Source organism: Podarcis cretensis (assembly GCF_951804945.1).
Source record: "Podarcis cretensis genome assembly, chromosome: 1".
NCBI lineage: Eukaryota > Metazoa > Chordata > Lepidosauria > Squamata > Lacertidae > Podarcis > Podarcis cretensis.
In genome coordinates, this window is record NC_137170.1 from 48180443 (window position 1) to 48196898 (window position 16456).

Here is a 16456-nt window from a genome sequence, read left to right on the forward strand (position 1 = left end):
GGAGGGGAGCAGGGGGTGGAGGAGGAAAGGAAATTAGTGAGAGAGAAAGATAGAGGTTGGGGTTACCAGGCAACCAGAACTAGTAAAGAATAACATGAAAGGACAGCAGGGAGGAAGGCTTCAAAGCAAAGAACTGGCGGAGCAAATTAGATTTCTGGAAAAAGTGATTAATTTATTTGTCACATTCCATAGAAGGTTAGGAAATCTGTTGAAAATATATCACTGGTACTGAGGACCATGGAAATAAATGGACCAACAGGGCACAAACCAAGATGAAAGTTAAGCAGAAGGTGGGGGCAATTTAGCTGCTCCACAGAACATAGATGGGAACATCCAGAGATTGTTGAGCTCCAGCTTCCATCACCTTTTATTTTAAGAAGCAAGTAATATTCTAAAATAACATATACTGCATACACACAACTACATAACGTAGCCACATATCATAATGCATAGTAACATCAAATCGCAGGTGCAGGTGAGGGGAAGGATTTCTATATTATATATATTTGCATTTCTCTGCCATTTAGGTCATCTTGGGGACTATCCTTTAAAGTAGCACCTCCCAGCTCTGGAATGCTATTGCAAATTTGAATGAACCTTTAATGAGTCCCATTTCTGGGTCTTTCTGGCTGGGGTTTCCTGATTAAGAAAAGGATTTCTTGTTTGTTTGTTTGTTTGTTTGTTTGTTTGTCTGTCTGTTTTTTGAAGCCTTGGCTGTGTATGTTCCCTTTACTAAACTGGTTAGAAATAAACTGTCCAATATTATTATCTGCTTTTGCAGATCATGGGGTGGGGGGTGGGGCATTGTGAGAGATGGGATTTATTTAAGTAATTTCTAGAGTCCCCCTTCAGTATTCCCAGGGCAGTGTATAGTTGCTAATAAGCTTACAATAAAAAAGCATACAAACAAATAAAAGACATAGAACTAGTAGTCATAATACTAATAAAAGCCAGCAAGGCCATACTATAAAATGAAAATCAGTCATAAAACATGCTGAAATGCTTGTGCCCTATTTTTAAAGGTCTAATTCCTCTACATTTGAGAACAAGGAGCTGGGGCTGAGAGAGAATGGCCAAAGACAGCCTTGCAGTGCAGACCACTATAGCAATCTCCAGATTGCTGTTTCTTGAGGCCACCAGATGGAAAGGCAGAAACACCCTGGCACATCTCCACCATGTCTAAATGCAGTTCTGTCTGACAGCCTCTACTATGCATAGGCACTAAATTACCCTGCAGTTGTTTGAAACTCATTATCTATTGAAATGACCAGGGAATGACTTGCAACAACTCTGTAACACAAGTCCACTGTTAGTATCCGTTGCTGTAGAATAGGGCCCGTCAAACTACAACTCCCATCATGTTTATATGCTCAAAGCAGTTTAACATTTAAATAATAAATAATAATAAATTATCCCTGATTGTTGGCTGTTATGTACTGAGTTGAATAGGATCCAAACTGAAGCAGTCTGATTGGTCCTAGAACAATAGGATCCAAACTGCAGCAGTCTGATTGGTCCTAGAACAATAGGATTCAGAATGCAGCAGTCTGATTGGTCCTAGAACAATGCAGCAGTATGATTGGTTGGCAGGAACCACCCAATCATGCTCCAGATATAAGTGAATCCACAACCTGATTGGCTTACAGTAGAATTCCAGAATTAGCCAATCATGTGCAGCCCATTGTGTAAATAATGTATATAAAGCAGATACTGTGAGGGGACTTTCATTCATTCCTCCTCACCACTATGAGCTGAATAAAGAGCATGAAATTACTTTGCGACTCTGAGTATATTTCATTGGCCATGCTGCCTGGGGCAAGGCTGAAGAGAGTTGTGGTCTAACAGCTTCTGGAGGGCACCACATTCGCTACCTGCAATATTGGGGCAGTGCTGGCTGCACATCAGTGGCTCTTGATAATCCCTCCATATAGTTCAGTGTTATCCCTACAGAGAAATGGGTGGGCTGGGGCAGGTAACATATGGCTACTCTCTTGCAATATGGTACTCTTGCCATTCACAACAGAGAATGACAGAGAGCCAAAATAATACAGAGAATAAGAGTGTTCCTTTCAAGTCCCCCCCCCCCATCTTTGTATAGCTTAATTTAAGGTAAGAATGAGAGAAGTTAATAAAGAGGACAACAAAATATAGATATAACCATTTTCTCTGCATCCTCCAATCAGTATCAGCAGAAACTAGAAAGTCACCAAGATCTGTTGCCAGACATAGAGAATCATAGAGGTATAGTAAGTGTTGCTTCCCAGGATGTTTCTAATTAGTCTTTGGTAGACATTGCTTTTCCCCATGATGCCCAGGTGTTACAGGTGCTTCTGTAGCTTTTGAGGTCTGTAATTTAAACTTTGCTAGCAATGCACTTTGAAAGCAAACATGAGCACTGATTAATCCCTACTCACCTCCACCTAAGAGATGCACCACAGGATATAATTATTGCTATGAAAGATTCTTGGATCAAAGACATGTAAGTTCCCACCATTATTTAGGCTGGAATCCTTTCCTATTTACCTGAGCATGACCCATTGAATTCAACAGGACTTACTTCTTAGTAGACATGGATAGGACAATTTTTGAGAATGACCAGCCCTTTTGTCATTCTTATCTGCCATCATGAACTAGAACGAGACTATCAGCTTTGTTGGTCAATGATTTACAAAATACTTTTGAAGTTTGGAAGGCAGCATTCCTAAGTATTCTTCCTATGCCAGTAAATACAAACTATGTGCCATGAGGAAACTACAATCTGTCATGACAAATAAAATTTAAAAATAATGAAAGGCTCCTGTGAATTCAAAGTATTCACCGACCAATGGGCTTGCCCACTGTGCCTGTATAATTCACTGATATGGTAATACCTACTTCCATGGGACGCAGGTGGCGCTGTGGGTTAAAGCCTCAGCGCCTAGGACTTGCTGATCGAAAGGTCGGCGGTTCGAATCCCTGCGGCGGGGTGCGCTCCCGCTGTTCGGTCCCAGCGCCTGCCAACCTAGCAGTTCGAAAGCACCTCCGGGTGCAAGTAGATAAATAGGGACCGCTTACCAGCGGGAAGGTAAACGGCATTTCCGTGTGCGGCTCTGGCTCGCCAGAGCAGCGATGTCACGCTGGCCACGTGACCCGGAAGTGTCTCTGGACAGCGCTGGCCCCTGGCCTCTTAAGTGAGATGGGCGCACAACCCCAGAGTCTGTCAAGACTGGCCCGTACGGGCAGGGGTACCTTTACCTTTACCTTTTACTTCCAATTAGCCTCTTCTGGGTTGGGATGCAATTAGGACAGGACTTTGGACAAAAGCCAAGGCCCTGGTCAGCAGAATTAGCAGGACGACCACCAAACTCAGCAGGGCTGGCCTATAATATTGTTATAAGCTTGTAGGTGCCAGATCTTTTAACCCCTGGACCCAGCAAATGTTAAAATATAAGCCAGGTTGGCTTCCTGACATAGCTGTCAACTTTTTCCTTTTCTTGCGAGGAATCCTATTCAGAATAAGTGAATTTCCCTTTAAAAAACGGAAACGTGGACAGCTATGCTTCCTGATGAAATAATTCACTGTGGAGATGGGCATTAAAAGGCGACAAAGGGCAAAGGCTCTGTGCCAGAATAAAAATGGGAGGGGGCCTCTCTTCCAGCTCTGTGTCAGGTAGAAGACAAAAGGAGACTTTATGGAACATAGTGGAGAGTTTAGAATGTTTTATATCATGTTTGAAGTCTGTTTGAATCCAAGGCTTCAGCTATGGAAGAAGCCAGAGTGTAATGCTGGGAGCCCCTCCATCACAGGCTCAGGCTGTGTGTGTGTGTGTCTGTGTGTGTGTGTGTGCACACGCAAATAAGCCATATATCATAAAGACACCACAGTCTCTGCTGTGCCTCATTTCCAAAAGGAAAATGGAACCCTGGACTATCACCTGGACCCTGGGAATCTCTTGCTGCTCAGAGATTGGTATGGCAAGCAACACTGGTGTCAGAAGTAAGAGATGACACAGTGCCATCTAAAAAGCTTCCTCCCACCCCCAAGACTATTAAACCTAGAGTCTGAAATTACCTAACTGTACCACTGTCTACCATAGATCAGTAGTCCTATCTCTGCACTGGATGTGATTTGCAAACCCAATAATTCCGATGTAGATTCTGGGCAATCCCCTAACTCTTGTTGTTCCTCTGCAGGTGCCACACATGCTTACCTCCTTCCATTCTGGAAGCACAGCTGAAAAAACACCGACTCAGCAACATGGGTCTGGACAGTAGAATGATAATCATGAATACGAATTAGGAAACCTTAACCTATAAACACTTGATGAAATGCATTCGGGTCTGGGGAAAGTGTGTGTGCAACTTTTGAGAAAAAAATAGTGGTTACAGGTGTTAAGCAGCAGACAATCTATTCTAAGGCTGCAATCCTATATCCACTTATATTGGAATGTACCCAACTTAACTCAGTGGAACTTATTTTTGAAAAGACATCTCACTGTAATACCTCTCAAGAATGTACCCTAAAAGAACAGAGGTCAGATCACAAGCAACTAAGCCCAGCCAACTAGTTTAGGGTGCATGGTTTCAATGGGCTCCATAGCATATTGGGTTTAAGATTAAATATTTTGTAATTAGAGTGGCAGACCTTGGGGCCTCAAATTTCAGCCCCACATTTCATTCATCATAGTAGTGGCACCCCTGTGGCTCCGTGCCCAGTACAACCGAATCGGTTGTGCTCCCCTCAATCCACCTCTGTAATTAAGGTTGCCAATTTTTGTTGTTCATGAGTTTCTGCTTTTTTTTTACTTCAACAGTACCATATTTGAAATTTAGCAGACATGAGAAACGCCACCACTCCCTGGTCCTTATTTCCATGCCCCAAAATCTGGTTTCTGTAGTGTAAATGTGCTGTTGAAAGCACACACGTTGGCCTTTTCTTTTTTGGCAGGTTAGATTTGCAACCAACTATGCAACTATATACTTCATATGTGTTGCATTTGAAGCGCTGGTGTGTGTGATTTACTTTTCAGCGCAATCCTAACCACGTCGACTCAAGAGGTAAATCCTATTGATATCCAATGGAACTTATTCCCGTGTGTGGAGCTAGAATCGCATCCTTAAACTTTATAATGTAAATCCTTAAAAAGACACCCTTTACTTTTCACTCCTAAATTTATATTTCACTCCCTTTGCTTTTTAGCGCTCATCAGGGGTGCGCAATCCTTCTGGAAACCCAAAACACAACCGCCTTAGTCCTCCAGTCGCTGAACAACTACGCATACCTCCCGCTCGGCTCTCTCGTCGCCGCTCTAGCCATTCGCTTCTCCTCATCTCCGTGGCTCGGCATCCTAGGCAACTTCTCTCTATGGTGCGGTGAGGTCATAGCATTGCGCCGGGGCGGATGGGACGCGCGGCGCTGAAACCATGGCGGCGGTGGACATACGAGGTAATGGAGACTGGATTCTTTTGCTTTACTATATCTGCTTAGGCACCTTGTTTAAGGACAGGCCACTGACTCCCGGCTCCTTTCCCGCCCCGTGTGTCTCCATTTTGCCATCCATGTCCGCCAGGGCCCCTGAGGCAGATGCAGAAAGCAGGGGCGAGCGGCGTCTGTCGTCTCGATAGGACTGGAAAGGAGGGAGTGGACGAAACCTTTGTGGGAGTCGCAGAATAAAAGTAATTCCAGTTATTATTTTTAAAAAAGACGCAGTGGAATCAAGTGTCGTTGTCGTTGCTTTTCTAAGACTCCTAATAAGTCCTGCGCCCAAAGACATTGTAACATTGCGCCGATCTGCGGCTGAGATTAGAAGCGATATTAGTGGTTTTGGGGCTTTTGAAATTATAAACATTATTCTGTTGTCGAGAGAGTAGACAAAACAAGGAAAGGAAAAGAAAGACGCTAATAACATTACAACTCGGGATCACCTAATGAAATTGCCAGGAGGTTCAGGACAAATTCAAAAGAAACAGGTCTTTCACAGCATTTTATTGGCCAAGGCTGCCCGGCTTAAGGTGGGCAGTAGCTGACCAGTGAGACACAATCTCTCACACTGATGAAGTCTATTGCTATTGTAACTATACTTGTGCTAACCATTCATTTCTCTTTCTCCTCCAGATAACCTCTTGGGAATTTCCTGGGTTGATAGTGCTTGGATTCCAATATTAAACAGTGGAAGTGTGTTGGATTATTTCTCAGAGCGTAGCAACCCATTCTATGATCGAACGTGCAACAATGAAATGGTCAAAATGCAAAGGCTATCGCTGGATCACCTAAAGTAAGTTACTGCTAGACATTGGTAAAGTAATCCTATAAAACAGGAATAGGGAATCTTCAGCCTACAGACCTGATTCATCCTAGCAGGTCTCCCTATTTGGTCCTATTTGTTTCAGGGACACCATGGCCACGTGCTACAGCTCTCTTCATATATATGTTAGTTGGCATTGCCTGCAAGCCCTGTTCTCAAGCAGTTTCCAGTTTCCTGACAACCAACTGGCTGATGCGTGATTGGAAACTGCTGTGTGAAGCATTTTGCTAGCTCTTTGCTTGGAGTGTGAGAAATGATGGCAAAGCTCCTAGTGCAGCTCTTTCCAACTGCCCGATAGCCACCTGGTTGTCACGTGCTTTGGAAGCATTATGCAAGGGACTTAAACACCCACCAGTCACCTGATGTAATTATGACACCACATGATTGACAGAAGGATAGTCCAGCCCACCTTTCACAACTGACCTGCTGGAGTGGGGAAAGAGGAGGGTCTGGGCTGTTGAGACTAAAAGTTTCCTCCTGCGGTTATACAACAAGGTTTAGAATGGTAGTTGTCACCTGTGAAAAGTAAACACTACCAGCAATTGAAGTACTAAAGCCAGAGATGATAGAACTTTCCCCCTCTCTTTGTCCCTATTTTTCCTTGACAGCTGATTCACTTAAACTGCTTGCCCTGCCCTTTTCTATAAGCAGAAGACAGTCACCCAATTTGTCTTATGCTATGGATGAAATATGGGTTCAATGATTCTGGCTTATGTAAGATTAGAGAAATGCCTGTTAACTGGTGGTCTACTGAAAGTTTCTTATTCTGTTTTGAAATGGTAGATGTTGAATGACTAAGATACTGTGTGTCAAAAGTGATTAAAGCATTTACATTTGTAATCTATTTTGTTCCATGCATATGAGAAATTGACAACCTTCCTGTTGATTATAGAATGCTCTGCAACACAGTTGTCTGCATATTTTAACATCAACTAAAGTTGGAGCAATAAAAGATTGCTTTAATTAATGTTAAATTAAAATTCATTTCAAGATGAACAACATCATAACTGTTTCAGATAATTTTTTCTATTGCTGTTAAAGGATAGCTTTATTAAGTATGTTCAAAATAAACAATGAACAAATATATTTATTGGGAAAGACATACTAATGAGCCCAAGGAAGCAAGCACTGTTTCTTTTTTTACATTGGAAAAAGAGCCTCGAGAGTAATTTAAGTGGTCTCATTAGTAAGCAGTTACCTTGAAATCTCCTTTGTCTTTTATTTCTATTTGCTCTGAAAATGCTGTACAATAAGATAACTCTTTTATTTTTGAATATTCTGAAATTTCCTAATGAAGTCCTTGTTAGTACAATTTGTGGCTGCGATCCTTTATAGTGTTGCACTTCCAAACCTGCAGAGATTCAGAATCCAATAACCACACTAATCAAATCCAAATATGAACACTTGATTTTAAATTATCCTATGGTTCTGTGGGTTAAACCACAGAGCCTAGGTTAAACCACAGAGCCTAGGGCTTGCAGATCAGAAGGTCGGCGGTTTGAATCCCTGCGACGGGGTGAGCTTCTGTTGCTCGGTCCCTGCTCCTGCCAACCTAGCAGTTCTGAAGCACGAAGTGCAAGTCGATAAATAGGTACCGCTCCGGCGGGAAGGTAAATGGCGTTTCTGTGCGCTGCTCTGGTTCACCAGAAGCGGCTTAGTCATGCTGGCCACATGACCCGGAACCTGTACGCTGGCTCCCTCAGCCAGTAAAGCGAGATGAGCGCCGCAACCCCAGTCTTCTGCGACTGGACCTAACGGTCAGGGGTCCCTTTACCTATGGTGATGTTAAGCTATCGGTGAATTTGGTGGGAGTCCAGCTGGTGACAAATTTATTAAGGACAGCAGTATGAAACCCGATAGATTTAGAGCAAATAGATCCATCAGGTGACTGTCAGAAAATTACTAGGATCTAGGACAAGTTATTACATTATTTGGTCCAAGAGGGGCACACTTCGAAGTGTGCACTAGATGACCCTTGGGGTCTCTCCTAATTCTGTAATACTATGATTCTATAGGTGTGATCAGTCAGAGGGAGACTTGTACTTTTAGTTGGCTTCTTTAGCCTCTACAATAAATAGTAGTCTTATCTCCTTGTTCAGTCTTGTCTTTATTCTTTCAGTCAAATGGTTGGAGTGGAATATATCCTTTTACATGCACAAGAGCCAATTCTCTTCATTATTCGTAAGCAGCAAAGACAGAGTCCGACGCATGGTAAGGATTTGCACAGTATTTTGTGGAGGACAAGATGGAAACAAATAATAATAAAAAAAAAAGGATGGGTACGTTGCTTCCCTGTGCAGATGCAGTGCTCACATACAGAGGAATCTTCACAGGACTAAGCAAATCTATGTTCTCCAACCTCCCTTCGGTGCACATACAGGAAGTGATTTGTTGTTTTTGAAGAACAAGAGGTCTCTGCATATCCCCATCCAGGCTTTCTGTTCTGCTTGATCAAGTGAAGCTCTCATATCTTGAGCAAACGGGGAGGAATCTAGGCATACAGAAGGCGCATATTCCACCTCCAATTCCTCATATCAGCTTGTGGCTTTTTTGGGGGGCAGGGGGATGGACAGAAATGAGAATCCTGTGTTTAGTGCTGTGCCCACACAGGAAAGAATCATAGCCTATGCATACTTCTGAATGCTCCACCTGCTTTTGTTTTCCTGTTCACAGAAGCATAGGTAGAAATGTTAGCTCCCAGAATTCATGTTGCGGTTACATTTTCTTCCTGAATTTTGCTTTATGGTCTAATTTCCTTTTTGAAATAGTAAAAGAATGCCCTCTTGTGGCAAAAGGCAAATAGTGCTGGTAAAAACATGCCTATTTGCAGTCCTATGTTTTTAGCAGTGTTGATGACTTATTATAACTATGTATTGCTTGTCATGTATAATCTCTGTATGTAAAGAGGAGTAATTCCTCCCCACTGAGCAATAAGCCACTGCATAGTCAATCTTAAAAACAAAACCTGCAGTATATAACTCAATATATAATTATAAATAAAAACCAGGTGATGTGACAACAAACAGAACAACTTCTGAATGCAGTTGTAAAATATCATTAATAATTTTTTGGAAGAGTAAGTTCTGTTTCATTAATGCATTAGAGTTCTTTGAGCGTGTCAGCAAGCATATAGATAGATGTGATCCAGTTGACACAGTGCATTTGGACTTTCAAAAAGTTTTAACAAAATACCTCACCCAAGACTCCTGAGTAAGCTTAGCTCCCATGGAATAAGAGGAAAGGACTTCTTGTGGATCAGGAATTGGTTAAGCTGCAGGAAGCAGAGAATGGACAGTTCTCTGAATGAAGGCATCTAGAAAGTAGAGTCCCCCAAGAATCAGTATTGGAATCTAAACTTCTTAAGTTGTTTATGAATGACCCAGAGTTAGGGTGAGCGGTGAGGAGGCCAGGTTGCTGATGGTACAAAACAGCTTAAGGTCATTAAAACAAAAAGGGAATTCAGAGAGCTCCAAAAGGACCTCTCCAAGCTGAGCGAATGGGCAGTAAAATGGCAAATGCATTTCAGTGTAAACAAGTGCAGCCTGGAGAGCAGTACAGCAGCAATTTCCCATCTCATATACTGTGACTGAGTGAAAGTAAAAGCCAGATATAAAATAACATTAAAATTCATTTTACAGGTGCACACTCTCAGATATAAACAAACCTGAAGGTCTGTAGTCTGCAGGGATAAGATCCAGACACAGATGCAGGTTTCTTTTCCTTTTCCTAGTGAACATTTGCATGTTTCATTTAAAGACTCCCCAGGTGTTCAGAAAAATGTAAGAAAAGTAACAGGATTTTTAAAAAAGAACTTACAATAAGGACTACATGCACACAAAGCAGTCCTGTAGGAACATAGTGTTTGAAACCATTAAGCAGTCATTTCATTTTTTTCATTTTTTTCTCTAGTTTTCTCTAGTTCAGCTTGTACCTTCTGTTTAAAAATTCTCTTAGGGCAGGGGATAGTGCAATCGCATAATAAAAGAAATAATAAAAATACCCATAAGTAACAAGGATAAAAGAACAAAAGCAAAATGTAGCATGGCAATATTGCCAAGAGCAGACTAAAAAAAAGTAGATTTTTTAAAGGTCTAGGGAAAATAAAAAGGTATTTTAATAAAAAGGTAAAGGCATGAAAAGACACCATGTATCTTCACCATGTAGGAGACCTTGGAGACAATATTAACATGGACGGGTATGCGATGAAAGCATAGCAGGGGGCTACCGTAGATGGATGTTTTCCCTTTAAAAAAATGGGAGGGACACACACTAAACAGGGAGGAATACTCCTCTCCCTTGTTTTCGATATACAGCTCAGGTTGAGGTTTGCCTGTACAGTCGTACCTTGTTTTGCAACCAGGATCCATTCCGGAGGCTCTGCCGCTAGCCAAAAAGACACAGGGCAAAGCGCCGTGCCTGCGCACGTGCACAGAGCAGTTTGCACTTCTGTGCATGCGCAAAGTGCGATTTAGCGCTTCTGCGCATGCGCAAGCTGCAAACCCAGAAGTAACCCGTTCCGGTAATTCCGGGTTTGCCGTGGATGTTTGCCAGAATGGACGCTAGATGAGGCGGACATTCATGGAGGTATTACTGTACAGTCTCAAAATGTTTTCTTTCCCATGTTATTTTGCTCAAGTGTTGGGCTGGCAATAAAGCATGAGGAGAAAGGCATTCAATCCCATCCCGTCCCGCCGCCCCCCCGGCTTTCTTCATGTTTTAATCATGGGTTGAGATTTGCTCTAACCATTGAGTTTTTCTCCCCAATACTTGCTTCAAAAGTAAAAAAAGTGGAAGAAGACTGAGTCCCCACAAACTGAGCCCTACTGGGCCATGTGTGTGTGATCCACATATGAGAGAAATTAGGCACTCTGCTTGATTTTGGATAGTAGGCTTGAATGTCCCATGACCGATGTACCAAATACACTTGCAATGACAGTTGTTCATCTAGTGTTTTGGTAGCTGGACTAATGTTGTGCTTTTCTTTTATAGTTACCCCACTGGCTGATTATTATATTATTGCTGGAGTGATTTATCAGGCCCCTGACTTGGGGTCAGTTGTAAACTCCAGAGTGGTAAGTCTCTGTCCTGTATTCTTATAATGAAGGTATTAGCAATGCAAGTGCTTTGGGGTTTTTTCCCCCCTTGTTTGTCCTCAGGTTTGGGGGCAAAATGTGTGAAAAAAGGATCTCCACCTTTTGTGAAAAATGTATGTGTTGTAGGAAGTAAGAAGATTTACCGTTGTTCTGGACTGTTGACTTTTGAATGGTGTCTTGTTCTTAAGTTTAAGGTTGAATATGCCCTGTATCAGAATAGGTTTCCCCCCCTTAGAGGGAGTGTTCCCAAAGTGGGGTACCACATCTCAGAAGGCCCCCTCAATGGTTACCAACTACCTAACTTCAGAAGATGGAGATATTTGATCTCTGAAGGTGTATATGTAGTAGAGAAATTACTTCTGAGCATGTGCAGACTACCTTGCATTTACTCCATGTGTTCCCACCTCCTAAGTGAAAGATCTGGCTCAATGGTATTATTCAATCCCCCTCCCAATCTTCCAGCCTCTGTGCATGAAGGTACAGGGAGATTCCACCCCAAACTCAGAGTACTGGACTACCTATGTATAATGGCATTTATTTTGTGAGTTGGCTGGCTAAAATATAGCACAATGTGGGAAATCATGTATCTTGTTACAAACTTATTTTTTTTCAAGCTCAGTGCAGTACATGGAATCCAGTCAGCTTTTGAAGAAGCCATGTCCTACTGCCGCTATCACCCTTCGAAAGGCTATTGGTGGCATTTCAAAGATCAAGAGGAACGAGGTAGCATTCTAGGCTTTAAAATACATGCTCTTTCTCCTTTGATAGAAATTGTGGGCTTGGGCTTGGTGTGTTGACTTCTCTGAAATGCCTGTTTGTTCTGCTGGTTTATAAATGAATGAATGTACCACAGGAGTTGGAAAGAGTTAAAACATTCCAGAAAAGTAATGGTGTCAACACAGTGTCATTTTAGGTGTCTGGGCATGTAGGATGGGGCACTGTTGGTGGAAGTGAAAGCTTACATTAATTTAATTCTGCAGGGATACCAAATCAATTGAAGGAGCTTAGGGAAGATATAAAGTAAGCAGAAGGGAGAAACCTTTCTGGAAAGTTGTAGAAAATTAAATGTTAACTTCTGCTGCAAAACTAACAAACTAAGGGAGGCAAGAAGCTTTATTTTGTAAATGAAGAATGGACAGATAAAAGAAAGTTAAAAGTTTATGTTCTGATGGGATGCTTCATTACAATCTCTAAATTATTTTCAGATAAAGCCAAACCCAAAGCCAAAAAAAAGGAAGAACCAAGCTCCATTTTCCAGAGACAACGTGTAGATGCATTACTCCTAGATCTGAGGCAAAAATTTCCCCCAAAGTTTGTGCAGGTATTAGTTGGGCTAACACTTTCACTGATAATACAGTGGTACCTCGGGTTACAAATACTTTGGGTTACAGACTCCGCTAACCTGGAAGTAGTATCTCGGGTTAAGAACTTTACCTCAGGATGAGAACAAAAAGTGTGCGCTGGTGGCAGCAGGAGGCCCCATTAGCTAAAGTGGTACCTCAGGTTAAGAACTGTTTCAGGTTAAGAATGGACCTCCGGAACGAATTAAGTTCGTAACCAGAGGTACCACTGTACATCAATTGGATGTATTAAGGTTATGTAACTGTAGGTGTTAGAGCTGTCATTCAAGCCTAAAGGTTGGCATCTGTTATGGTTGGCATCTTCAGCCTATTTATTTATTGAATTTATATACTGCCCTATACCTGGGGGCATCTCTTGTTAGCTGGTTTCATATGTTACTTGATTTTTTAAAGTGTGATTATTAAAAGTGATATAACTTGATTTTCCTGTGCAAAAATGTAATTTGGAAATCTCTTGTGTAATGAAAGCCATTGCACAAGGCTATAGATTTGGCTTCTGCAAGATTAAGTTCTGCCTCAAAAACCTATTATTTGAGAGTGTCAACAAGCATATACATAGACAGATGTTGTCTAATTGACATGCTGTACTTGATTTTTTTTTAATTAAAAAAATCAACTAAATGGTTTTTTATATAGGGCAGCAGTTCTTAGTAGGACAATAGCAAGATCATGCCAAAGCCAAATGCATGTATTTTTTTATTAGTGACTGTTTTTCTTTTTCCTCTTCACAGCAAAAGTCTGGAGAAAAACCCATTCCAGGTGAGAATTCAGTCATTGTTTTTAAACAGAACCAAATCCAAAGACATTGCAGTTTTCTTTTCAGCTGAGGCTTATGAGAATATTGCCACTATCTAAGGTCATGTTCACTATAGAGAGTGAGTGGGGGAAGATAGAGTGAGATCCCCTGTGCTGGGACCCTAAAAAATACCACTTTATTTATAAACATTCTGGGTGCAGGAAACTATGATACTCCAGTATGAATAGAAAATCTGAATGCAGCAATTCAAGTTACTGCTTTATTCTGGCAGTTTTGCATTGGAAAACAATCTTACAGAAGAATCAGATATATAAAGTTGTTAGAATTAGATTTTCTTGGTTTTATTTTTCCAGTGGATCAGATCAAGAAGGAGCCAGAGCCAACCCCTGAAGCTACAAAACAAGAGGAGAAGGACACGGCTAAGATCACCCAACAGAGCACCGGCACCAAAGGACCGCCAGAGAAACGGATGAGACTGCAATGACAGAAGGGAAGATTATACTCTTGGACTGCAATACAGCAAGGAAAGGAATGACAACTGTGTGGTGGACTTTTGACATTTCAAGGCTCTTTTCTTTTGAACTGTTTACAAACCTGTTAGCTGCAAACCTATAGCTACATACAGGAAGAAATAGTTTGGCCTTTTCCCTATTTTAATATTGAAGGCTGTATTTCATCTAGTGTACCTAACCCCCAGTGTCATGTCTTTGGCTAGAAACCTGTCCTCTTTTAATAAGCTTAGACCTTGGAAAAAGATGTTTCAGGAAAGACCATCAAGAAAAAACAAATGCAAAACTAGCTAATTCCTTGATCATTATCTTCCTTTTACCCCTCTTTTTTACATGTACTACAGAATAACAAATGCGTGGCAGGATTATGTGAAGAAATGAGCAAGTTATGCTTTGGGCTTTGAAGAAAGGTGTTGGCAGTAGATGAAAATATTTTCAAAACTGTTTTACAGAATCCATATAATTGGAAGTGAAATGTAGGCTGAAATTTCAAAATTTTCTTGGTAACTATCTCAGTAAATAACATAATTGGAACGATCACTCTCTTTATAAGCTTTTGAGTCCATAGTGCTTTATATATCGATAAAGTTTTACCTTTGTTAATTTTTCGTAACTGTACAGTGTAATGTTGAAATAAACTCAGGTACTCTGGTTTTTGAACATATATATATATTGTATTTACTCCTGACTCTACCCCATATTATCCTCTAATTAAAGTTGGTGAGAGAATAAGTTGCACTTAACATCTTGGCCACATAATGAACTTATCATATTGTATTTGCCTTTTGTAATTTGACCTGTTTATTATGGTTAATGTCAGGGCAAGAAATTGTCAGCATCGCCCTTGAGCCAGTGTACCAACTGGATTCATGCACTACAACCCCGACTGGGCTAGGCGAGCTGGGTAGCACTGCCAGCGACCACCTTTCTCACAGGGACAGGTCACTGTGCTGTGGACTCACAGCTTAGAGCTGAGAGCACCGGATTCACTTGTACAATAATACAGTCGTTGCGCAGCAGAATTTTGCAGAGTCTTGCAGAGTATAAACCACTCGGAGAGCAGCTCTGTAGAATATCTTCCTTTTATTCTATAGCTACAACTACGATACAAAACTATATACAGAGCTAAAAGATCTAAGCATAAATCAATGCTACACTGAGAGTCTGCAGCTGCTCTTAGCAGCAACCTTATCTCTAGACACGATCTCTAACACTCTCTCTCTCTCTGATACACTGACTGACTGACTCGCTGACTGAGTAGAAAGCAGAGCATTGCTCCTCCTCTCTGTAGAATCAGCAGGCTCCTCAGGAGATTCTTGGATATGGGAGGGGTGAAATCTCCTCATCCTCCCCCATTTCATCTGACCATTTCAAGAATCTTTAACATAACTGCAATTTGCACACACACTCCAAAAGTTGTTCTCTGCTTACAACCTTGGTTAACATATCTGCAGGTATCTCTTTCCCCCTTTGTCTAAGATACTTTTATCAATATCATTATACAGTTACTGCAACCACTCTGTGTCCATTAGGAAAGAGTTAAAACATAAACCTCAACCTGTAACTCACACAAAATACACATTGTGAATACACAAATGAATAAGCAGCTTCTGGAAAAATCTTCGCACACATTTCTTTCAGATACAAATTGACATTTCTAATTAGGCAGATTTGAACAAACCACTTTAAACACATGCTTGCTCCTTCAATCCTGATCCTTCAAATGTCAGGTAAGGAAATAAATGAAGCGTTTTGTGCTACTACTCTCAGCACACTTCATGTTAGGTTTAAAAACCCCACCAGAGTTGCATGTGACCGCAGCCTTAGCGAACTCTTCAGAAAACCTTTTCGGTGGTACACTCTTGGTTGTTCTCTCAGATCTGCGCAAAACTCTTTGATCCTCTTGTTCTGGTGCTTCCTCCTCTTTGGGAGAATGGGGAGCTAAAGTATATGAAGCTGCTAAGTCTGAATCAGCGTCAGACTCACCTGAGGCTTTTGGGCTCTGAAAATCTGTGCCACCATCCGGAACTACATTGGCATCAGCATTATCAATCACATCAGAACTTGCCTCCCTCTTAACTTTCTTTGCCCCTTTTGCACCATCATCATAAATGGGATGGCACTGAAAAATGCCAACTCTGTCCCATTGTGGGTTGTCGTCAATACTCCTGGTCAGCCTTATGGTTTTTGTGTCTGTGATCAGGACACGATAAGACCCTTTCTCATATCCTAGGAAAACACCATGTTCTCCACGCTTACTTAGTTTGTCACCCTGTGAGTTGTGCACCCAAACCTCTGACCCAAAAATTTTAAAGTGCTTCACACATGGCTTCCTTCCGTGAAGCATCTCATATGGGGTGCAATTTACTGCGGACTGGTACCTCCTGTTATACACGTGACAGAAAAACGAAAGAGCTTTGGCCCAAAAAGGATTGGGCAGCCCCGAATCATG

The 16456-nt window shown here is 41.5% G+C and overlaps 1 protein-coding gene across 2 annotated transcripts; it reads left to right on the forward strand.

The window, feature by feature from the left end:
• Positions 1 to 5276: 5276 nt before the first annotated feature.
• Positions 5277 to 14668, forward strand: MED6 (mediator complex subunit 6). 2 transcript variants are annotated; one of them, XM_079990395.1, is made up of 8 exons: positions 5277 to 5425; positions 6095 to 6254; positions 8404 to 8495; positions 11274 to 11356; positions 11992 to 12100; positions 12583 to 12698; positions 13470 to 13497; positions 13849 to 14668. In XM_079990395.1, the coding sequence occupies exons 1-8, from the start codon at positions 5404 to 5406 to the stop codon at positions 13977 to 13979; spliced, it is 741 nt and encodes a 246-aa protein (XP_079846521.1). In that variant the 5' UTR covers positions 5277 to 5403; the 3' UTR covers positions 13980 to 14668. The 2 variants fall into 2 exon arrangements, with proteins under 2 accessions (XP_079846521.1, XP_079846522.1); XM_079990396.1 differs by lacking the exon at positions 5277 to 5425 and adding an exon at positions 5459 to 5655.
• Positions 14669 to 16456: the final 1788 nt, after the last annotated feature.